Source organism: Urocitellus parryii, chromosome 14 (assembly GCF_045843805.1).
Source record: "Urocitellus parryii isolate mUroPar1 chromosome 14, mUroPar1.hap1, whole genome shotgun sequence".
Lineage (NCBI taxonomy): Eukaryota > Metazoa > Chordata > Mammalia > Rodentia > Sciuridae > Urocitellus > Urocitellus parryii.
This window is the reverse complement of record NC_135544.1, coordinates 28,791,174-28,811,403: the sequence shown is the minus strand read 5'-3', so window position 1 is coordinate 28,811,403 and position 20,230 is coordinate 28,791,174. Positions and strand designations below refer to the sequence as shown.

The 20,230-nt window shown below is 40.9% G+C and overlaps 1 protein-coding gene across 3 annotated transcripts in view; it reads right to left on the bottom strand.

The window, feature by feature from the left end:
* Positions 1–541: 541 nt before the first annotated feature.
* Acsl1 (acyl-CoA synthetase long chain family member 1) overlaps positions 542–20,230 on the bottom strand; it is a 59,258-nt gene continuing 39,569 nt past the window's right edge. For all 3 annotated transcript variants that reach the window (XM_077792573.1, XM_077792575.1, XM_077792574.1), the window contains 14 exons: positions 17,573–17,605; positions 17,376–17,427; positions 16,771–16,844; positions 14,296–14,373; positions 12,523–12,657; positions 10,961–11,095; positions 10,006–10,101; positions 8,883–8,955; positions 7,217–7,305; positions 6,504–6,620; positions 5,005–5,148; positions 3,427–3,528; positions 3,239–3,310; positions 542–2,947 (listed from right to left, as the gene is read on the bottom strand). In XM_077792573.1, coding sequence (XP_077648699.1) covers positions 2,807–2,947; positions 3,239–3,310; positions 3,427–3,528; positions 5,005–5,148; positions 6,504–6,620; positions 7,217–7,305; positions 8,883–8,955; positions 10,006–10,101; positions 10,961–11,095; positions 12,523–12,657; positions 14,296–14,373; positions 16,771–16,844; positions 17,376–17,427; positions 17,573–17,605 — 1,341 coding nt within the window. In that variant the 3' untranslated portion in view covers positions 542–2,806. The remainder of the gene's footprint in view (positions 2,948–3,238; positions 3,311–3,426; positions 3,529–5,004; positions 5,149–6,503; positions 6,621–7,216; positions 7,306–8,882; positions 8,956–10,005; positions 10,102–10,960; positions 11,096–12,522; positions 12,658–14,295; positions 14,374–16,770; positions 16,845–17,375; positions 17,428–17,572; positions 17,606–20,230) is intronic.

The following is a 20,230-nucleotide window of genomic DNA, read 5'->3' as shown; positions in this document are numbered from 1 at the left end:
CTTGCCTAGCATGTGTGAGGCCCTGGGTTCAATTCTCAGCACCACATATAAATACTTAAGACAAGATTAAACAAGGCTTTTAATAACTAAAGAAGGCAGAATGATCCAGGAACCTTGCTAGAGTTTGAATATTTGTTCTCCGGAATTCATGTGTTGGAAACTTAATTCCCAAGGACTAGGTGTTAGCTTAGTTGTAGAGTGCCTGCCTAGCATGCATGAGGCCCTGAGTTCAATCCTCAGGACTCCCCCTCCCCCTAAACAAAGGAAATTTAATTCCCAAAGTCCTATGTTATTGATAATTAGAGGAAACCTTTGGGAGGGGATTGGGTCATAAGGCCCCTGCCCTGAGGAATGGGTTCACCCATTCATACACAATGGGCAATAGGAAGTGGGTTAGTTACCACAAGAGTCTGACATAAGTCAGCTTGATTAGCTTTTGTGGGCTCTTTTGCCACCATATCCAGTATATAATAGAGTCCCACAGGAAGATGACCCTCACCAGATGCCAGTATCATGCTTTTAGACTTACCAGCCTCCAGAATGATGAGCTAAATAACGTTTAATCTTTACAAATCACCCAGTCTCTGGTATTTTTTTAAAGCAACAGAAAAATGGGCTAAGACAAGCCTTATCAGTAACATGTGCATAGGGCTTAGGCTTCAGAGGAAGGAAAACAAACAAAACACACTAAACATAAAAACTTAAGTGACAAAGGAAGATTGATTTAAAACAACAAGCTTGGGGAAAAAAATTAGGAGTTAATTAATATCCATGGAAAAGGAAATCTTTAAAATGGTAACAGGGAGTAAGACAGGGATAGAGGAAAAAAGGAAAAGTTAGCTGCTGTATCAGATATCTTCTGAAATAGTTCTATAGTAAGAGAATTATTAAAAGATAACAGAAGTAACCACCCCCCACCCTCATGACTAATCACTGCCAATGTCTCTTGAAATGTAGCATTTCAACCAAGAAGTTCCCTTCAGGAATGTCCATGTTATCCACAGCACGATTTTCTTCTCCACAACACATTAGGACTGTTGCCAGAGACAACCTGGTGGCAGGCTCAGGTCAGAGTCTGGAAGTATCCGAGAATGACTGAGTTAGAGGAAGACACCTGGGCGGGCAGGAGACTCATGGGAGGGATGTGAAGCTCAGGGCCAGTCTTCCTCTTTGCTTGTACACATCACAGGCCGTCTCATGTGTTAAACCTGACATCAAAAGAGATCCTTCACTCACTTGAAATGCAGAAATATTTATTTTGGTTTCCTTCATTGTTTTTTGGAAATTCTGTTTTTGGTTTATAAAACATAGAAATAGCCAACACGTAAAGCAAACATTCAAAACTCCAGTGTGACAAATTATTGATTTTTTTTTGTGTGTGCAACTAAGAATACACATATGAAGTTAGGCTACCAAATAGTGTTATTACAATGACAATTCTTCAGTGCAAACCCTGTTGTGCTTGTATAATACATGTACTCTCACATATCCAACAACAGTGGCTTTAAATGTATAAACGACGGCTCGATTCGGTCAAATGTGGCAAAGACTGTCAATAAAGCGAAATGCTGTTAATTTCCCAAATTAACTTTGAAAAAAAAAAATCCTTGAGAAGTTAAAACCAGGAAGTGATCTTTTTTTTCCCCCCATATTTCTACATCCCAGAATTTTGGCTTGTCAAATACATTTCCCTAGAAGTCAGGTAGTATTACCATATAAGAACATTTGCTTATTACGGTCTGTTTCAATAAGTACCCAAGTGTATATACTCCCTTAATATTTTTGCAGACACATTTTGCCTGAGAGTTCATTTTGGGGGAGGGGGAAGCGACTGAATCACTACATCAACATTTGATAGGAAAACCACATTAAAAACCCTTGGCCATTACAAACAGTGAGTAGTTCAGTAAGGATCAAGTGGAGAGTTATTCAGGCATCACAGTTGAGCGTGGTAGATCCAGGTGATTCTTCCTTGAAATGCTGTCTTCACTGTAGAGTCTAAGGCAGATTTTTTTTTTTTTTCTTTAATAACCCCTGGGAAGGATGGAGGGAGGGAACCAGATCTGGAGTAGTCCAAAAGAATCCTGCTGTGTGAGTGAGAAGCCATTTTGCTTTGACAAGCCACCCTTCTTCCAAGACTCGGCACCCACAATGTTCTGAGGTGGATCTGTCCTTTGGTTTACTGAGAAATTTATGTCCCAGCAGGATCAACAGGGGACTGTTGTGAACCCTTAGAAATCGGAAGGGTTGTGTGAGATGGGGAAGGGAAGGTGGCAGGGATTAAAAAAAAAAAAAAAAAAAAAGACAAAATCTCTGGTCCACTTGTGACCTTCTCCAGCCAGGACAGTTGCTCTTGTTCTTAAGGGGACAACTTCCCCCCAGTGCACTGCACTAGTCAGAGCAGCAGACAGCCGCAGGATTTTGCAGCAAGTAGCAGACATCTCAGAAAACAGCACAGTCCTAACCCCTTGGTTAGAAAAACAGGGAGACAAGAAGTTTTAACACCCACCTTATTATTAACTGAGGAAGTCTTAAATAACTTAGCACTTTTATAAATTTCCCCTTTACAATTTTTAAGGCTCATTTTGGAAATTGTGTTTCACCATGAACATGGTCTGCGACGCCAGGCGACTGTAAGGCAGTGTTCCATTTCCTCTAATATTCCTATGACAAGACCCCGCGCGGACAAGTCAAACATGGACATTTCCTTCCCTAAGCTCGCTGCAGTCAAATACCAACGTGAAGGCCATCAGAGAAGAAGGGACTGTGGCGGTGCGCCCGTTTCTTCCGAGCTCTCTGCCTCCCGTTAAACCTTGATGGTGGCGTACAGTTCATCTATCTGTGACCTGAAATAGTTCCGGAGCTCTGGCCTTTTCGCCTTCATCGTTGGGGTCAGAAGGCCATTGTTGACAGAAAATAATTCAGGGTGCAGAGTAATGCCCTTGACCTGCAAATAAGCAAGGTTGTTAAAGGAGGGAGGAGCACAAGATGCACACACACCTACACAGTCTCCGCAGCAGGCAAGCCCTCGGAGGGGATGAGGACCCCTGCAGGCTCCCTGTCCATGGTGTTGCCTTAGGACAGAACTCAGGATTGTGTCAGGACCCCCAGAAAACAGGAGTCACACCCTGGGGTAAAAAACCCTCCTGTCAAGCTACTCCTAGTGTATTTCTTTGGGTCACCCTGTCCTCTTCTCTAATCTACTGGCAAACAATCTTCACATCAATGAAAGTCATACCTGTTCAAATGGTTTTAGACCGGAATCTTTCCCAAGTCTCACCATGTCGTCTAGGATAGCTTTTTTGACGTCCTAATAACATAAGAAAAATGCAGTCATTCCTCTGTTGGAGGTCTGTGCAGAGCCGCAGGCACAAATTTATGCAGAGTGGAGACACCGAAGGTAGCCTGGACGCTTCAGAGCCTTACCTTATTTCTGCACAATTCCTCAAAGGTGCCATCGAAGCCTTTCTTTCGGGCCCAGGAACACAATATCTCAACATCTGGTACCACAATTGCTATGAGAAAGGCCTTGAACACAGACAAGTGAGTTATTACAGGGCTTGGTCCAAGGGCTCCAAAGTAGTGGTTCTTTATTTTGCCACATCATGGAACCCTGGGAGAGTCTGACAAAAACTATGGGCCCTCTCTTGAAGAGAGTGTACCCCATCACCCAGCCCCTGGCTCTGAAATACAGATAGTATTGGGAATTCTGCAACTAATGTTTCACAAGAAGCACTAGAAATCAAAGTCTAACTAAATCCCATTTTTTTTTTTAATTTACTTTCATGGATTCTGTTCAAAGAAAAAGTATTTTATACAAATAAAACAGGGTCAAATGAGCAAACAAGGTGACAGATATATTGGATGACTGCCTTTAAAAGAGTGAAAAAAAAATTTATAGTCACTTTTTAAAATAAAACTTTCTAATACCACAGTCTTTACAACTTAGCAAAAATAAAATTGAACAAAAATCAAAAGCATGGTAAGATTCTAAAGCAAATTAAGAAAAAGTAGATGCAATCTTAAAAAAAGGTCATTCTCTTAAAAGAAAGAACATTCTTCTAAAATGATTTTTCTTCTTTTTCTTTCTTTCTTTTTTTTTTGTTGTTTTATTTTGTTTTTTTGGTACCAGGGATGGAACCCAGGAGTGCTCAACCACTAAGCCACACCCCCAGCCCTTTTTTATATTTTATTTTAAGACAAGGTATCACTGAGTTGCTTAGGGTAAAAAAAAAAAATTTAATTTCAAAATTTGTTCAAAGATTAACTTTTGGGAAACAAGATATCCTTTTTTCTTGCCACCACCTGTCCAACATTTTGTCAAATTTACATCCCACTAAAATGTTGATTTTGCCTGGCTCATAGCTACCATTTGCTCAAAAAATATTTAGAAGGCACATAATAAATAAGATATATTTAATAGATTTGAAAATTTAAACTTTATTGTATTATCATTATTTTCTTTCATAATTAAATGAGGAATATATATTATCCACCCCAAGCATCCTGAATACTACCATTGGTATTCAGACCACTGAAGTTAAAAAACAAAATAGAGAAATTAAAGAGAAAAGCCAGGCCTGTAATCCCAGCTACGAGGAGGCCAGGGGAGGAGGATCATGAGTTCTAGGCCAGCCTGGATCTGTCTCAAAACAAACTATAAAAAAGAGGGTGCTTAGGATGTAATTCACTGGATATAGCATGTGTGAAGCCCTGGATTCAATCCCCAGTACCTTTAAACAAAAATAAAAACAAAACAATAACAACAAAAACAAATAAACCCCCAAGAAATTAAAGAGAAAGGTGGAAAAAAAAACCCAAAAAACCTTTTCTGGGCAGGAAATGCTAAGCAACAAAAAAAGTCAATATATTGAGTTAGTGATATTCTAGCACGTCAGATACAAGTCAATGCACGCTTATCTCTGTTAATCACATTTAAAGCACCTGCAGTCCAAAGCACTAGCAATGCCTAGCAACAGAGTTCTCAACCTAGAAAGTACATACCTGTAAGCTTTCTCCATGGACAAACACCTGAGCAACAGGTTCACTTCGCAGGTAAACATTTTCAATCTTCTCAGGTGCTATGTATTCTCCTTGTGCCAGTTTAAATATGTGTTTTTTCCTGTCAATAATCTTCAGTGTGCCATTCTGTTTACCAGAGAGGAAGGGGCTATGAGTGGGTCCCTGACCTGGTTTGCACCCATCAATCACAACACAATGCAAGGCATTTCATGTGCACTATCCTTTCACCCTAAAATCATCTCAGAGAGGCCAGACATCATCCCATTTTACAGACAGGGGAGACTAAGGTTTAGAGAGTTTTATCAACTTGCCATTTGGCCAGGTACAGATATAGAAAAGGGACTCCAGAGACCATGCTCACACTGTTTCTCCACCCGGCACAGTGACCTGTCAGCCCACTAGGAGTGTTTTAATTGCTCCCTTTATTTCAGCACGTTCATCTGGCCTCCTACCTGAATTAGGCACTTATATTTCTTTTTTTAAAAAAATTTGTTCTTTTTCCTTATGCAATGACAGTAGAATGTATTTTGACATATAATACATACACAGAGTATAACATCTATTCTTGTGGGTTGACATGATATGAGTTACACTCGTGGTATTCATATACGAACACAGGAAAATTATGTCCAATTCATTCTACTGTCTGTTCCCTTCCCATCCCCCAATCCTCCCTGTCCAATCCAGTGAATCCCCACCACCTACTGTTGAGTCAGTAACTACACATCAGAGAGAACATTAGGCCTTAGGTTTTTAGGGATTGGCTTATTTCACTTAGTATGATAGTTCCCAGTTTCATTCATTTACAGGCAAATGCCATAATTTCATTTTTCTTTATGGGTGAGTAATATTCCATTGTGTATACGTATCACAAGCACATACATTTTTGACTGGCCATGAGTCAAGTTCTTTTTTTGGTGCCTGGGGATTTGAACCCAGGGCCTCATGCATGCCAGGCGCTTTATCACTGAGCCACATCCCTAGCCCACAAGTCAAGTTCTGTGAGAGCAAGGCACAGACTTATCTTTCCACCATGCTCTGCACAAAGTAAGGGCTCAAGAAATGTTTACTACACTAAGGCAGAATTCCAGATCCTTCATCATCCCTGGGGGAGACCGGGTTACTCCTGGCTCTTTGGGAAGTGTCAGTTGACTGCCTGCCACAAAGTAACTGTGGGAATTTCCACTATCAAGGCGCAGCACTTATAGTTTAAAATGCCATTCTTGTTGGATTTCAAGTGGGAAGCAGCCACCAGAATTTAATGTTAAGCCTCCAAACAAAACACATTTGCTAGCGTTAAAGTCAAATTCCTAAACAATTATGGTCAGAGTATGAGCCTGTCTACAACGTACCATTCACCGAGTGAAAAGGGAAACAGAGTATGGAGGGTGTCACTGCTTCATGGCAGCTGTGCAGCTGGTGGATATTCTTTCCCCCGTAGGGAACAAAACTGTGTGTGAGAAGAAGAGCTGACAACTTACTGGCAGCCACTTTCCAATGTCTCCTGTGTGCAGCCAGCCATCCTTATCCAAAGCTTCGGCCGTTTTTGCTGGGTCCTTCAAGTAGCCCTTAAATACATTTGGCCCTTTCACACACACCTTAAAAAAAAAAAAAGAATCTGTTAATAGCATGTATTGGGGCTTCTCCCAACTACAGGGGTATGGGTGTGTCCCCACTTTTAACTAGGAAGCCCTGAATTTCAGGATCCAGAGGGAGTTACCAGAAACCATCAAGATCCTGGAGGCACCTCCAAGGTCCCTGCGTCCCTTTGTTACCTCCGCTGCCATCAAATTACAGGGCGAATGCTTGCTGCTCTAGGTTCCAACACAAAGCTGCTGGAAGCCCCCTAGAGGATGTAATCACCCAGTACAGTGGCTCCCTAACAGGTATCCAGGGCAATCAGCAAACAGAAGATGTGCCCTGAGGACTTGGGCCACTGGAGCTTCTGCATCGCTCTGGAGCCCAAATCCCTGCGTGTCTGGCAGGAGGCAGGCATTAGCGTCTGTCTTCTGACCCCTTGGGAGTGAAACACAAATGTACCTTCAATAAGAACCCTGTTGGACTCTAAAGATCACCAAAACAGTTGAGCTCAACAGCTTTATTGAGCCGTGCTGGGAACAGGCGCTGCCCTCAGAGTGGCCAGCTATTATGGGAGACGGCCATGCGGGTCAGTGACCAACGGGATCTCACTCACCTCACCCTCACCCTTGGCAGCCAAGTAGTTCATTTCTTCCACATCAACAAGTTTTATCAAATTGCAAGGCATGGGGGCACCGACATGGCCTGTGCATGAATTAAATAAGAGAACGATCATTCCCGAGGCTACAGCTAATATCCTCAGGACAAAGCATTTTTATAACCAACAAGCCTCAGTCATCATAAAGCTGCTACGAACTGCTGGCTTCTGCAATTAGAGCCATTCTCTCCCTGGTAAGATAATTTTAAGAAGGCTTCTTCCTAGAAGACAGATGAAAATATTCAAAAATTTCCTCTGGACCTTACCCAAATTTGAGGCTCTGAATTATTTTTCAAAATATAAATAATAATAGCAACTGATTTAGTTAGCACAAATATCTGGAAGCATGCTAGCTAAAACTTTTTTTTTTTTTTTACCTGGTTTCTATGATCTGACTGACCACACTCATTATTCGCCCAGCCCTCAAACTTCATATCCCTGTTCTGAGAGCATATACACAGCTCTGGCGAACCTTGATTATTCTGTCATGCACCATCTGATTCTGACCAATACTGTCTTTATCTCCTTAAGTACGGACAAACATTTTCTACACTTTTAAGTTTATTCAGACAGGACAGAGCTTATTTCCACTGTCAATTTACCTCTCTTGTCAAAGGGTGTCGGATTGGGTTGTCTTTTCCAAAAACAAAAATGACAGATATCAGATGCATTTAAAGAGCGTTGCAAACAATGCCCATGTCTTAACAATTTTAACATCTAGAGATCACTATGCCAAATTCTTTGGCTGTTAAGGAACCTGAGGTTAAAAATGAGACAAACATCATATAGAAGATTCATAGACTATCAGCATTCATTCCAGTAGAAGTATGTTATTATTTAGTGCTAGAATCTGTGTTACCAGGTAGTGCTGATAGGTAGAAAACACCAAATAAATCTGGGAAGTTTATTAATTGCAGTGTAGAATAAACTACCAACATGGCATAGAGGAAAGCACAGAATATGTGCAGTCAGACTCAGGCTGGAATCCTGGTTCCAAGAGATAATGCTGTGTAAATTGTTCTCCATTATTTACGTGCTATTTAAGCAACAATCGACAATTTCCTCTCACAGGAGATGGTACCAACCTCACAGGGATGTTATTGGGATTACCCTCACATAATGTCGATCTTAAGCATCCATCAAGAAAGCTTATCCATGTCAGGTGCTCAGTCAATTATTTGTGTATTTGTCCTCCCCTTTTTCCCTTTTGAGAAAAAGAACTTGGGTTTATTCCTATCTAGGGTCCCAATACATAGCATAGAACATGGTGTAAATACGTGTGGATTAAAATTACCAGCAAATGATGAGACCCTAATTGCTACCTGCAAGCCCTACGGGGCCAGACATCCTCTCTCAGATGTAGCCTGTAGGATCCAGACAGAGACTTACTGCCACCTGGCATTACAGTCAGATTCCCAAAATGCTACCACACTTGGCCACAGGAGCAGAAGGGCATTTCCACGTGGCCGCCTGAATTATAAGACTGTCTGCCTCAAGGCTGAATGACCTGAGGCTTAACACTTGTTTAAGTTGGTTAATGAACTGATCAATGATTAACCCAATTCCAACATTTCAATAACCCCATTTGAATAAGATTCTGAAAATGGCCCTCCGTCAATCCTACCTGCTGTCCAGTCTCCAGGCACACTGAGAGAGCAGCCGGCCGTGCACTCGGTCTGTCCATAGCCTTCGTAGAACTGGGTCACCAAGAGAGCAGACGTTATTAGCGGGGGGACAGTCAGCCTTTGCAGGAAGTGCACAAGTAATCCAGTTCCACTAGTTCCTGAGTAATGGCTGATTGTGAAGTGAACTTCACCCAGGAGCACAACGTGCCCCCAAACATCTCCCCCTCCCCTGCATGCCAAACACCAGCCGTCATCCGGCGACCATGAGGATAAGCAAAGGAGACCTCCTTGTGACTGGTCACTCCTCACCTAGGAGCACTCTCACTTCGTCACTTCATACGTGTGACCTGCACATGTCCTATCATTAACTACATTCCCCTGCCTTCCCCCTTTAAAACAGGTTCTCTGCATGGTTTGCAGGCAGGTTTCTCTCTTAAGGTGTGTTCCTATATCTGCTTGCCTGACTCTGAAGGTATGGCTGAGTCCTATCCTAGAAAAAATTACACAGCCCATCCATATTCCCTGCCTAGGGTAAAAAAAAAAAAAAAAAAAAAAAAATATATATATATATATATATATATATATATATATGCATATGTATATATGTATGTTTGTGTATATATGTATGTTTGGTATGTATATGTATACACACACAACTACAACATACACTTATTTTTCCAAACAATCTAGTAATAATATATCTTCCAAACAAAAATAATATACAGACGCAAAGTGGAGGGTGGGGAGGACTGGGAAGACACTGGTCAAAGGACAGAAACTTTCAGATAAGAGGAGAAAGTTCACGCGACCTACTGCCAGCAAGGTGACACTAGTTAATAACAATATGTTGTGTACTCCAGAATCGCCAAGAAAGTGGATTCTAAGTGTTCTCTCCACATGTAAAAGGGTATAGTAGGTGACATGTATGTTAATTTGCTTGATGTAGCCATTACACAATGTAGTCATATATCAAAACATCATGTCTTACAGCATAAAAATATAATTTTTTGTCCATTTTTAAAAATTGACAACACACAAAGAGAAACAAATTGACTTTTGGTAAGGAAGAGGACTTGGTGCTATACAAAGACTGGGATGATCCAGCGACATGGAGGGCCTCACCTGGCAGCCGAGGGCTGCTCTCAGAAATGTCAGCACGGTGGCGGACACGGGTGCGGCTCCTGTGACCATCAACCGGACTTTCCCGCCCAGGCTCGACTTGCAAAGTGGAGAGAGAAGAAGGAGGTGAGGGTTACATATTTGGAAGTCAGTGGGCTCCTCCATCAGAGATACCAGCCTGGGACCCTGTGCCCTAACCTACCAGTTCCTCTGCAGGTGGCACTGGATGGGACTCCCCCTGGGAACACAGAACCCACAGGTGTTCACACAGGAATCCTGTTGGTTTCTGCCCAGAATTAACCCATTCATTCCCAACAAGTATGAAACTAAGCCACTCCTTGCAGGTACTTTAAGGAATTAAAACAAGATGGTGGCAGATTTATGGAAACTACCAGTTTGGACACTACTGAGGGACATAATGTCACTGCACATTCTTCATCACTCAAGCTTAAAAATAATTACCTCAAGAATGGCATACTTGGTCAAATCAAAATGGAGACTCAAAAAGAATCTTTTTTCACTAGTTAACTACAATATTGTCTAGATGCACCCCGGACACTGAGATGGTTTACTTCATGACTTTGCCCTTAACCTTTAGACATGTATCAGAATTAATAAAACCAACTGGGCATGGTGGAGCACACCTGTAATCCCAGGAGCTGGGGAGGCTGAGATAGGAGACTCGCAAGTTCAAAGCCAGCCTCAGCAAAAGCGAGGTATTTAGCAACTCAGTGAGACCCCGTCTCTAAATAAAATACAAAATAGGGCTGGGGATGTGGCTCAGTGGTTGAGTGCCCCTGAGTTCAATCCCTGGTATCAAAAAAAAAAAAAAAAAAGAATTAATAAAACCATACCATTCTCTCCCTTGCCTTCATATCTTTTAAGAAAATAGCCCTCATAGAAATTTTGAAACCCAAATGAGTTTACATGAGAAACCACAGCTAAGTCTGTTTGTTACCTGTATTTTGTGGAAGATGAGTTTATCCCACAGGCTATTGTTTCTAATGATGCCGCTGCGAAGTTCTGCTTCTTTTCTCTTGGAGGCAAAGTCCAACAGCCATCGCTTCAGTGTGGTGTTTGCTTGTGCAAAAATCTAATGAAGCAAGAAATAAGAAGGTTTTCATAACTATGGGATGACGTGAATAAAAAAAGTCATAATAACAAGTGCTGGCGAGGATGTGGGGAAATTGGAACCCTCGCACTGCTGGTTGGGATAGAAACAATGCAGCTGCTTTGGAAAACCATCTGGCAGGGCTGGGGATGTAGCTCAGTGGTACAGCACTTGCCTAGTATGCATGAGGCCCTGGGTTCAATCCCCACTAATGTAACAAAGAACGGAGGAAAGAGGGAAGAAAACCATCCAGCAGTTCCTCCGACAGTTGAACAGAGTTATCCTATGACCCAGCAACTATGCTTCTAGGTGTACAGACCCAGGAGAAATGAAAACACACCGACACAGAAATGCGCACACCAATGTTCACAGCAGCATTATTCATAACAGCCCCAAACTGGAAATGACTCAAGTGACCACTGATGAAGGAACAGCTAAATAAAATGTTTATATCCATACAATAGAATATTACTTGGCCACTAAAAGGAATGATGTATGAATATGTGCCACTTCAATGAACCTCAAAAACCCACCAATGAACGAAGCCATTCACAAAAGAATACATACTGCATGACTCTAAATTCATTTGAAAGTCCAGAACTGAGAAAGCTATAGATTTAGAAGGCAGATTAGTGGTTGCTTAGGGGTTGATGGGGGTAAGAGGTGGCAGATGACAACTAAAGAGTCAAGAGTTTCTTTTCAAGGTGATGTAAGTGTTCTAAATTGGCTGGTTGTAGAACTTTCGTGGAAGTCTTTGAGTTGCAGACTTTAAATGGATGCACTGTAAGGGAGTGGAATTATGTCTCAATAAAGCTGTTTAAAATTTTTTTTTACAAGAATGATTTAGAAAAAGAGAAGATCCTTAGAGATAGGAAAAGCCCTGCCTCATAAATACTATTAAAGCTGCCCAGTTACAACTTACTCTGGCAGCCACTGCTGTTGCCCAGCGGTGCGGCTGCCACAGAGGGCTGGCATCCCCTCTGCCCCTGCCTCAGTTCTATCACTTCTCCCAATGGAACTACATAAGTCATGCTTTATTCGTGCATGGGGGGTTAAGCTTTCATAGTTGTTATTTTTGTGTGATCCAGTTAGCAATTTTGTAAGGCAGACAAAAGGGAAAAGAGGGAACGGTCTATTTCATGCATGAGATGCTCAGCGGCATGACTGTAAAAAAATCAAAGGGCCTCCCGCCACCCGCCTGCATCCTTCTCGAATCCGCTTGTGTGTTCTCTCCTACTCCTACTATCAGCTCCACGAGGTGAACGGACTCTAATATTACAGAGGAGTAAACAGGAGTAAAAGGACTGTTCACTGTCACAGAGACAGTAGGGAGCTGAGCCCGAGTTCGGCCCCAGCCTCTGACTCCGAGCCCAGCCTCCCAGCCTTCATACTTGCTGCTGGGAACTTACTCGGTCAAACATCCGGTTCAGCAGTCTCGGAACCACAGGGAAGATAGTGGGCTGAAGCACCTTGAGGTCGTCCATAAGTAGCCTGATGTCTCCTTGGAAAAATCCTATTTTAGCTCCATGGCACAGCATTACACACTGTGGAGTGAACAGAAACAACGCGGGCTTTACGGCTGCAGCAGGAGCCACACAGCGCACAGAAGGCAACGCACGAGACACCGGCGTTAGTGTTTCAAGTCAGTTTCCAGAAATCTTAAAAGCTTCTAAATATAGGCAGCTTCTTAAAAAGTGCTTTCACATTTACTGTTAATTGTACAAACACCACCAAAGTACGGTATATTTCTCTTGATTGTCCCAAAGATACAGGAGTGAGTAGGAAACTAGGATCTGTTGTTTTAAATGACGAGCACAGAGATTCTATCTTGGCTTAAGGATCAATAGCTGTTGAGTGAACTACATGGTATTATATACTCCAAATATTTTTAGTCTTCCAGAAACTTCAGGGCTTTTTATTCTCAAAAACTTCACCCATCTCCAGTTCAGGCTGATTAAAATCTCATTTTCTTTTATTTGAATATAACCCAAAATTTCTGCAAACACACGGCATATGAAGTTGACACGCCAGGATATCTAATCTCATGCCAGAGTGGCTCGTCATTCTGCTACAGTGTACGGCATGATTTTTTTCCCTCTGCCTCATTCAAACTGCACTGGAAGCCAGATGCACTGGAAGCCAGAGAGTCTGCCTATTTTAAGTTTAAAAAAGAAAAAGAGATTCAAAAGATGGTGCAATGGAAGTGCCATCACTCTCTGGCTTAAACCACTGGACAGGTACATCACAGTTCACTGACAAAAAATTAAAAGCTCAGGCCTGCCTCCTAAGCACAGCCTCTGAAGCTAAATTTAGGGTCACACAATGCACTGGCAACTGATCTGAGATCACTTTATAACTCATGAGATCCCGAGGTGTGCAAGACGTGGAGTAACAAATGCATGACAGGATCTGGTGATCCTTCGTTCTTTAGGGGGTCAGTAACTCCTAGGAGCTGCAGTCAACCAAAGTGCCAACTCTCTATGAGTCAACTGTCCCCAACACCTAGCACAGTGCCTGACAAACAGCTGGTGTTCAATGAATATTCAGTTAATGAAAAATGGTACCCACTGTTTTTCTTATAAAATCCAAAATTGTCCAAGAAGGGGAAAAAAAGATAGCTCTTGGTTAGTTTTAAAATTAATTGCACTGCTATATACAGGGAGTTCAGGCAAAGGTTGGTTAAACATCATCCTGCTTTTCTAGTATTGCCGAGAAGTTGGTCTTAAGTCAACTTGTACATCAGAAACAGGCGCCATCAAAAATGGACTTTCAAAAACAGAAGCCTTCAGAGAGACTGTCAGATTGAATGAATAAAAATCCTCCTTTTATATTACTCTTCCTGGAATCGCGTCCATATTTAGTTTCTTTTAAAAGCTTGATTTTCTAATTTTAAAATGAAGGATTAGGATTCAGGTATTTAGGTCAGACGCAGAAAAAGAACTTAACACCCGTTTCCAATAATTTGCGCCACTTCTAAGATGGGGCTGAGCAAAAGGCTTATCTGGAGGACGGCAACCTGCCCGTCATACTTACCTCCATGAGGCGCTCATACATGTGTGCAAGTGGTAAAAACGAAATGTGTGTGTCACTGGCATTCAAGGCAAGTACTTTCTGTAAAACACAACAACTTAGCAGAACACAAAACAAACATGCATGCAGGCTAAACAAAAACAAATGCCTACCTCTACAACTCTCTCAAACATATGGGCGAGAGGCAAAAAAGAGATCAGAGTATCATCTGTGGAAGGAGTGACTGTGTTCTGAAAGCAGAGATACCAGCAAAGCAGAGAAGCGTTAAGACTTCCATTAACCGCCCACTTCCTTTCAGAGCACACAGTACCTCAACACAGGAGGAATCATTTTTTTGCGTATGGCTTACAACTTTTTCTCACCAAAGAATGAAATGAAAAGCAAATCCTTCATGCAAATAGAGTATAGGTCATCTCAGTGGCTAGGTACATTTGCTTCAGGACTTTTCTTCTTGTAAGGAAAATTTTGCCCAAATTGGGTTGTTTAAGGGATTGTGTGCTCTGTTTCAGAATAACAGTATCCGCTACCCAGCAAGTTCAAATGCCCCTTAAATATAAAATCCACTCCAACATAGAATAGCGCATTATGGTGCAAAGGGAAAGTGTTGGGGGCAGGGAGATAAGATTTTCAACATCCTTTTATTTATAGTACAAATGTATCTATAGTATTTTTTTTGTTTTGTTTTGTTTTGTGGTGCTGGGGATTGAACCCAGGGCCTTGTGCATGCAAGGCAGGCACTCTACCAACTGAGTTATATCCCCAGCTCATATCTATAGTATTTTGAGTATGATAAACATTTTTATCCCATGAAAATGTCACAATTTGTTTAAGGCACCCTCAAATCTGGTATCCGGCAATTTGATCTCCCATAACATTCTGATCATGATGGGTCTACAGACAGATTTTAAGTTTAGGCATCTGGTATCCCTCAGAGAGGGCCTGATTTAGGGGCAGGCACGGTAAGGGTGTACTTGGAATGTTCTCATTATGAACACAATAAATTCTTACTAACTGCAGCTGTACCATGTCAACTGAAAAATGAGGGTGTCATATACCTAGAAAGTAATGTACCCTTCCAAACCATGCCCTTTTCCTCTTCAAAGCTGAGTTATCCTCAATAAGGTGACAACTGGTGAAAACACCGGTTCTGGGCAAACACAGCAGCCCCAGAAATGTTGGATGTGGTGAGCTTAATGGTATTCAAGTGTGACCTGCATCCCAACTAGGATCTCTTACTATGAAAATGTTTCATAATGAGAATTAGACTCAGTAATATCCATACTTTTTGGGTTTTTTTTTCTGATTTAATTAAAAAATAATGTTCATTGTCAGGATTAGAGGTTTTACAAAATTAAGAACATCCCTTGATAGTATAACTGATTTTGAATAAAGTTCTGTAATCAATTCCCTCAACAAACTCATGCATTTTAGAATTATGTTTGAAGGTCTATTAGGAAACTAAAATTTCACTTTTGTTAAGGTACTAAATGTTGAACCCTGCTTAGAAACTACACTAAAAAAGGCATTTGGGACTAAGAGAGTGATTGTGGAGTAAAATTAAGTGGCAAGCGACCTTAAAGATCAGACCTCTGTAGCCACTCCCCAAAACCAGTAAGCACAGGCTCCTGCCACAAAACTTAGGGCTACAGAATACCCTCAAAGGGACTGCAAGAACAAATTGTGCAAAATGTAAAATGAGTATGGGGGAAAGGCATTATATTGTTCAATATAAGTACCTTTATAAAGACAAAATTGAAATATATCTTTGGTTGTAGGGACTGAATTATATCCTCCTCCCAAATTCACACATTGAAGACCTCACCTCCATGTAGTTGGAGGTTGGGCCCTGATAGGACCATATTTGAGGGTGGACCCTGATCTGGTAGGGATGTTGTATTATAAGAAGACACACCAGAGCTCTCTTTCTCCAAGCATGCACAGGGGAGAGGACGGGAGAGCACCCACCAAGAAGGCAGCCATCTGCAAGCCCAAAGAGGCCCCTCATCAGAAACCAAATTCATTAGCTCCAGAACTGTTAGGGAATAAAAGTCTGCTGTTTAAGCCACCCAGTCTGTCATACTATGTTAGGACAACCCGGGTAGAACTAAGACCTGTGGATCACAAACTTGAAGATTATAGACAATTAATTGAAGTTTGAGGCTTTGGTCTTTCTCCTACAACGGGAATCAAGTTGACTTACAATAAATAATAAGATTTCAAAACCCTTCAGCAGTCTTTAAGATTTCATTCCTAATCTAAAGAAATTATTTTCTCAACAGTGAAACAGTGGATCAAAGCAGAAAGAGACCCTTTCTCCTTTGTCATTTCCAAGAAATATTTACGGGACAATATCCAATAGTTTTACCTAGGTAAACGCTGCAGTAATTCCATTTGTCAATTCACCTTCATGCTCCCAAGTGAGAGCTGGGTAGGTCCACAAGGAAGACCATCTGAGAGAAGGTGGCCTTGTTCCTATTAAAGTTCAGACCTTGCCCATGTTTCAGAGAGTGTTCTACATACATGGTGGACCCAGCCTGGGGAGGGAGTGGCCACCTTCACATTTCCACTCCCAAGGCCTAATGCCAATGAATAAACGTGAAGGGAGATGACACCCTCCAAAATTTTACCTCTGTCACTTTCACAAAAGCCGAACAGTCGCACATGACATTCTGGTGAGTGATCATTGCTCCTTTGGGGTTGCCTGCGGAGCACACAGAAAACAGAACAAAGTCAAAGGACAGGCACTTCATCAAAGAATGGTAGAAGCCCTGTATAATTTAGGTTTCAAATTCCTCTCCTGTTAGATCCACCCATGAGAGCCAAATGTTGAGTAACATTCAATTCTTGAGTAACCCGTAATCCTTTCAATGAAACGTACTATCTTAAAGTCATCTTTAAACAATCCTCATTCATATAGACAAATTTTAGCAGATGTGTATCGGTAAGAGAAGAAAAATCAAGAATTTTATTTCCAGGAGACACCAACCAATAGTTTGCCCTAGCAAGATGGGTGACCCAAGATGAAGGTCTAACATCACCTTCAATACATGTCTGTGTGAACACACGGCCCCAAGAGCATCAAAGAGAGCAACAAGAAGACAGCACTTGAACCACCTGTCTCTCTTGCTTTCTTTCAGTCCACCTGTAATTAGCTAATAAGTCATTCAAAAAGGGGGGTTGAGAGTACAGACTTTTAGATACCACACAGGAGCAACTCCATCTTGAAATTTACCTGTAGTTCCACTTGTGAAACAAATTACTGCAAGATCTTCAGGTGCTGGAGGCTGAAGATTTAAAAAAAAATGGTATAAATCAAAATGGAAAACAATCAGACATAAATTATCACCCAAACTTTCTAATAATCTCCATATGACTAGATATTATAAACTTCAGAGAGGGTTGTGACTTGGTCTAAAACAGCGTACATACCTTGGGTTTCCTTTTGTTGGCTCTTCCGAGGTCCTTGATTACAAGAGAAAAGAAAAAAAAAGTCTTAAGTGGAATCGTTGTTGTCCAACTATAAAGAGTAAGGTCACATGAAGTCATTTGAAGCTGCCTTTCCTGAGAAGTGCAGTGCACTCCCAGCTAGTTCAAAGACATCATAATTTTTGCGTTAAATAAACTATAGTACTTTTAATTAATTAGAACCAAAATATTTACGATTCTAAGAATCCATTTTCTAGTTATCTCCTTTCTTCTATAAAACTACCTAAGAGGGGACCAGGGTTGTGGCTCAGTGGTAGAGCGCTTGACTAGCATGTGTCAGGCACTGGGTTCAATCCCTGGCACCACATAAAAATGAACAACAACAACAACAAACTACCTAAGAGGTAATAGGACAGGCCTTTGAAAGATTTTAGAATTTATTCAAGAGACAGCAATCAGAGTCTTTTTTAAATGGTATTTCGGTGCTCACTCATATTTCTTATTACAGCCTTTAAGAAGGCCTGCTCCCGGCAATAACCAAAGAACGGCAGATCTTCTGCACCCTCCGTGATTCAGAGTGCAGCGCCACCTGACCACCTGGCTCTGTGGAACTGACATCTTCAGCCGGGGAGAGAAACCAACCTCTGTCAGATTTAGCTGCTAGCCTTTTTAGTAAGGTCCAAATACCTGCACTTCACTCACAGAGAGGGGAGAGGACTTAGGAGCCTCCCATTATAAATCAGACCACAACAGAAACCACTTCCTCAAATGACACAAAGGTCCCTACAGAAAGGTTCCTCAGAAAGGAATGCAGCAGTTGCCAATGCAGGCTTCCAGTGACTATCACTGATGTGGCTCAGTCTGCTACATTAAGGCACTTTCATATCCATTAATTTCCAAAATGAACTATTTATAATCTTTTCCTATTAAAACTGAACAGCTTGAGTGAGCACATGGAGCAAGCAGTCTATCATAAAATGGAAATTAGACGGGTGTGCTCAGGCTCAGCGGGCTTCACCAGGCACAGGATTTTAAATCTTAATCACATTTTAAATTATATACATGAAAGACGATTAAAAACAGATATGTTGATATCCAATTAGAAGTAAGGTAGGAGTTCAAGCAATGATAATTCTGTAAATCTTTCTTCAAAATAAATCTTTATGAGCTCTAAATTTCTACTCATCTATCCAAAATTCTTACATAACTTCTGAAGATCTTCAATTCTTTAAAAATTGACATCAAGTGAAATAAAGCAATAGTTAAAAAGCAACTTGGCTTTTTATTTTTGAGGGATAAATATTGGATAAATTAGAGCATCATTTCCCATGGACATTTCATAGCCTTAATTCTGCCTTGTCATCATTTAAAAGAAATATAGCAAGGGCTGGGGTTGTGGCTCAGTGGCAGAGCACTTGCCTAGCATGTTTGAGGCACTGGGTTCGATCCTCAGCAACACATAAAAAAAATAAATGAATAAAATTAAGGCATTATGTCCAAAAACAAAAAGAAATAAAAATGTTGCCATTTTGAAGTTAAAAACAAGCCATAAATAAACCTGAGTTCTAATTAATAATAAACGCTCTTTAAGTATTTAGGGGAAATGAAATCGGTAACCTACTGAAAATGCATAAAAAAATGTATCGATGAATGTGTACAGCAAAGGGTTGATAGAATTATATGTGATATAGCAAATTTGTTGAAATTTTAATAAATAAACTCTTGTCGATGGGACTATGGCTGGCTCTCTCCTGTACACTTCTTTCAACTATATTTTTGTCATTAAAATACTAAAAAAAATGCAAACCTTCCACCTTCCAAATGCCAATGTTTCCATGTTTGGCCTGATAAAAATAGACTTTTACTTGATCCCATGATCAACCACAATCCTAATTTTAAATTCATGTTTTCAAACCGTCATCTTTTGCTTACAATTGTGTTTTAAATGCACAAATCGTATCAGGCAGGTAAATGTCAAACAATGTTTTTTATAAGCTAAGATTTAGTATGAACTTTATATTATGATGTAATATCTTTTAAAATTAATTTTTATCATGCAGCAATCACAAAGACAAAACTACTTCTCTGTGTGTGTGTGTGTCTTGGGGGAGAAGATAGAAGGGAAGATGGGGGGGTTATAAGTAAAAAAAAAAAAAAAAAAGAAAACTGGGGAGAAGCTAGGTAAAAAGTTAGCTAAAACACCAATTAAACCACAAAGCACAGCCATGAATGCATATGGAGTCATGTTGCAAGTTGCTCAGCGTTTTAGTTTGTGTGTTTGTGTGTGTGTGTACACATGAGGTGGAAGGTTCTGTTAGGACAATGACTTTCCCTACGACTGCAAGATTCCTCAGGAAAGGCTCTCTAGGTCCTTCTTTGTAGCCCCAAAGTCTTTGTAGAAGGGAGAGAACTATAAATAAAAATTTAAAACCCTATTTATAATAGTTTCATAAAAATACTTACAATGTCTTCAGAGAAAGAGCAGGACTTCCTCTCTTTAGCCTACTATTTCCTATGATGTGTGAAAAGAGACATTCTCTTGCCAGCTCCCTTGAACTCTAATCCAAGTCCAATTGGAGGGATCGGTTCACATGGACCACACTCACTCTCCTAGAATGGTTACTTATAAAGTTGGGCTTACTGTGGATCCTGAGTATGAAA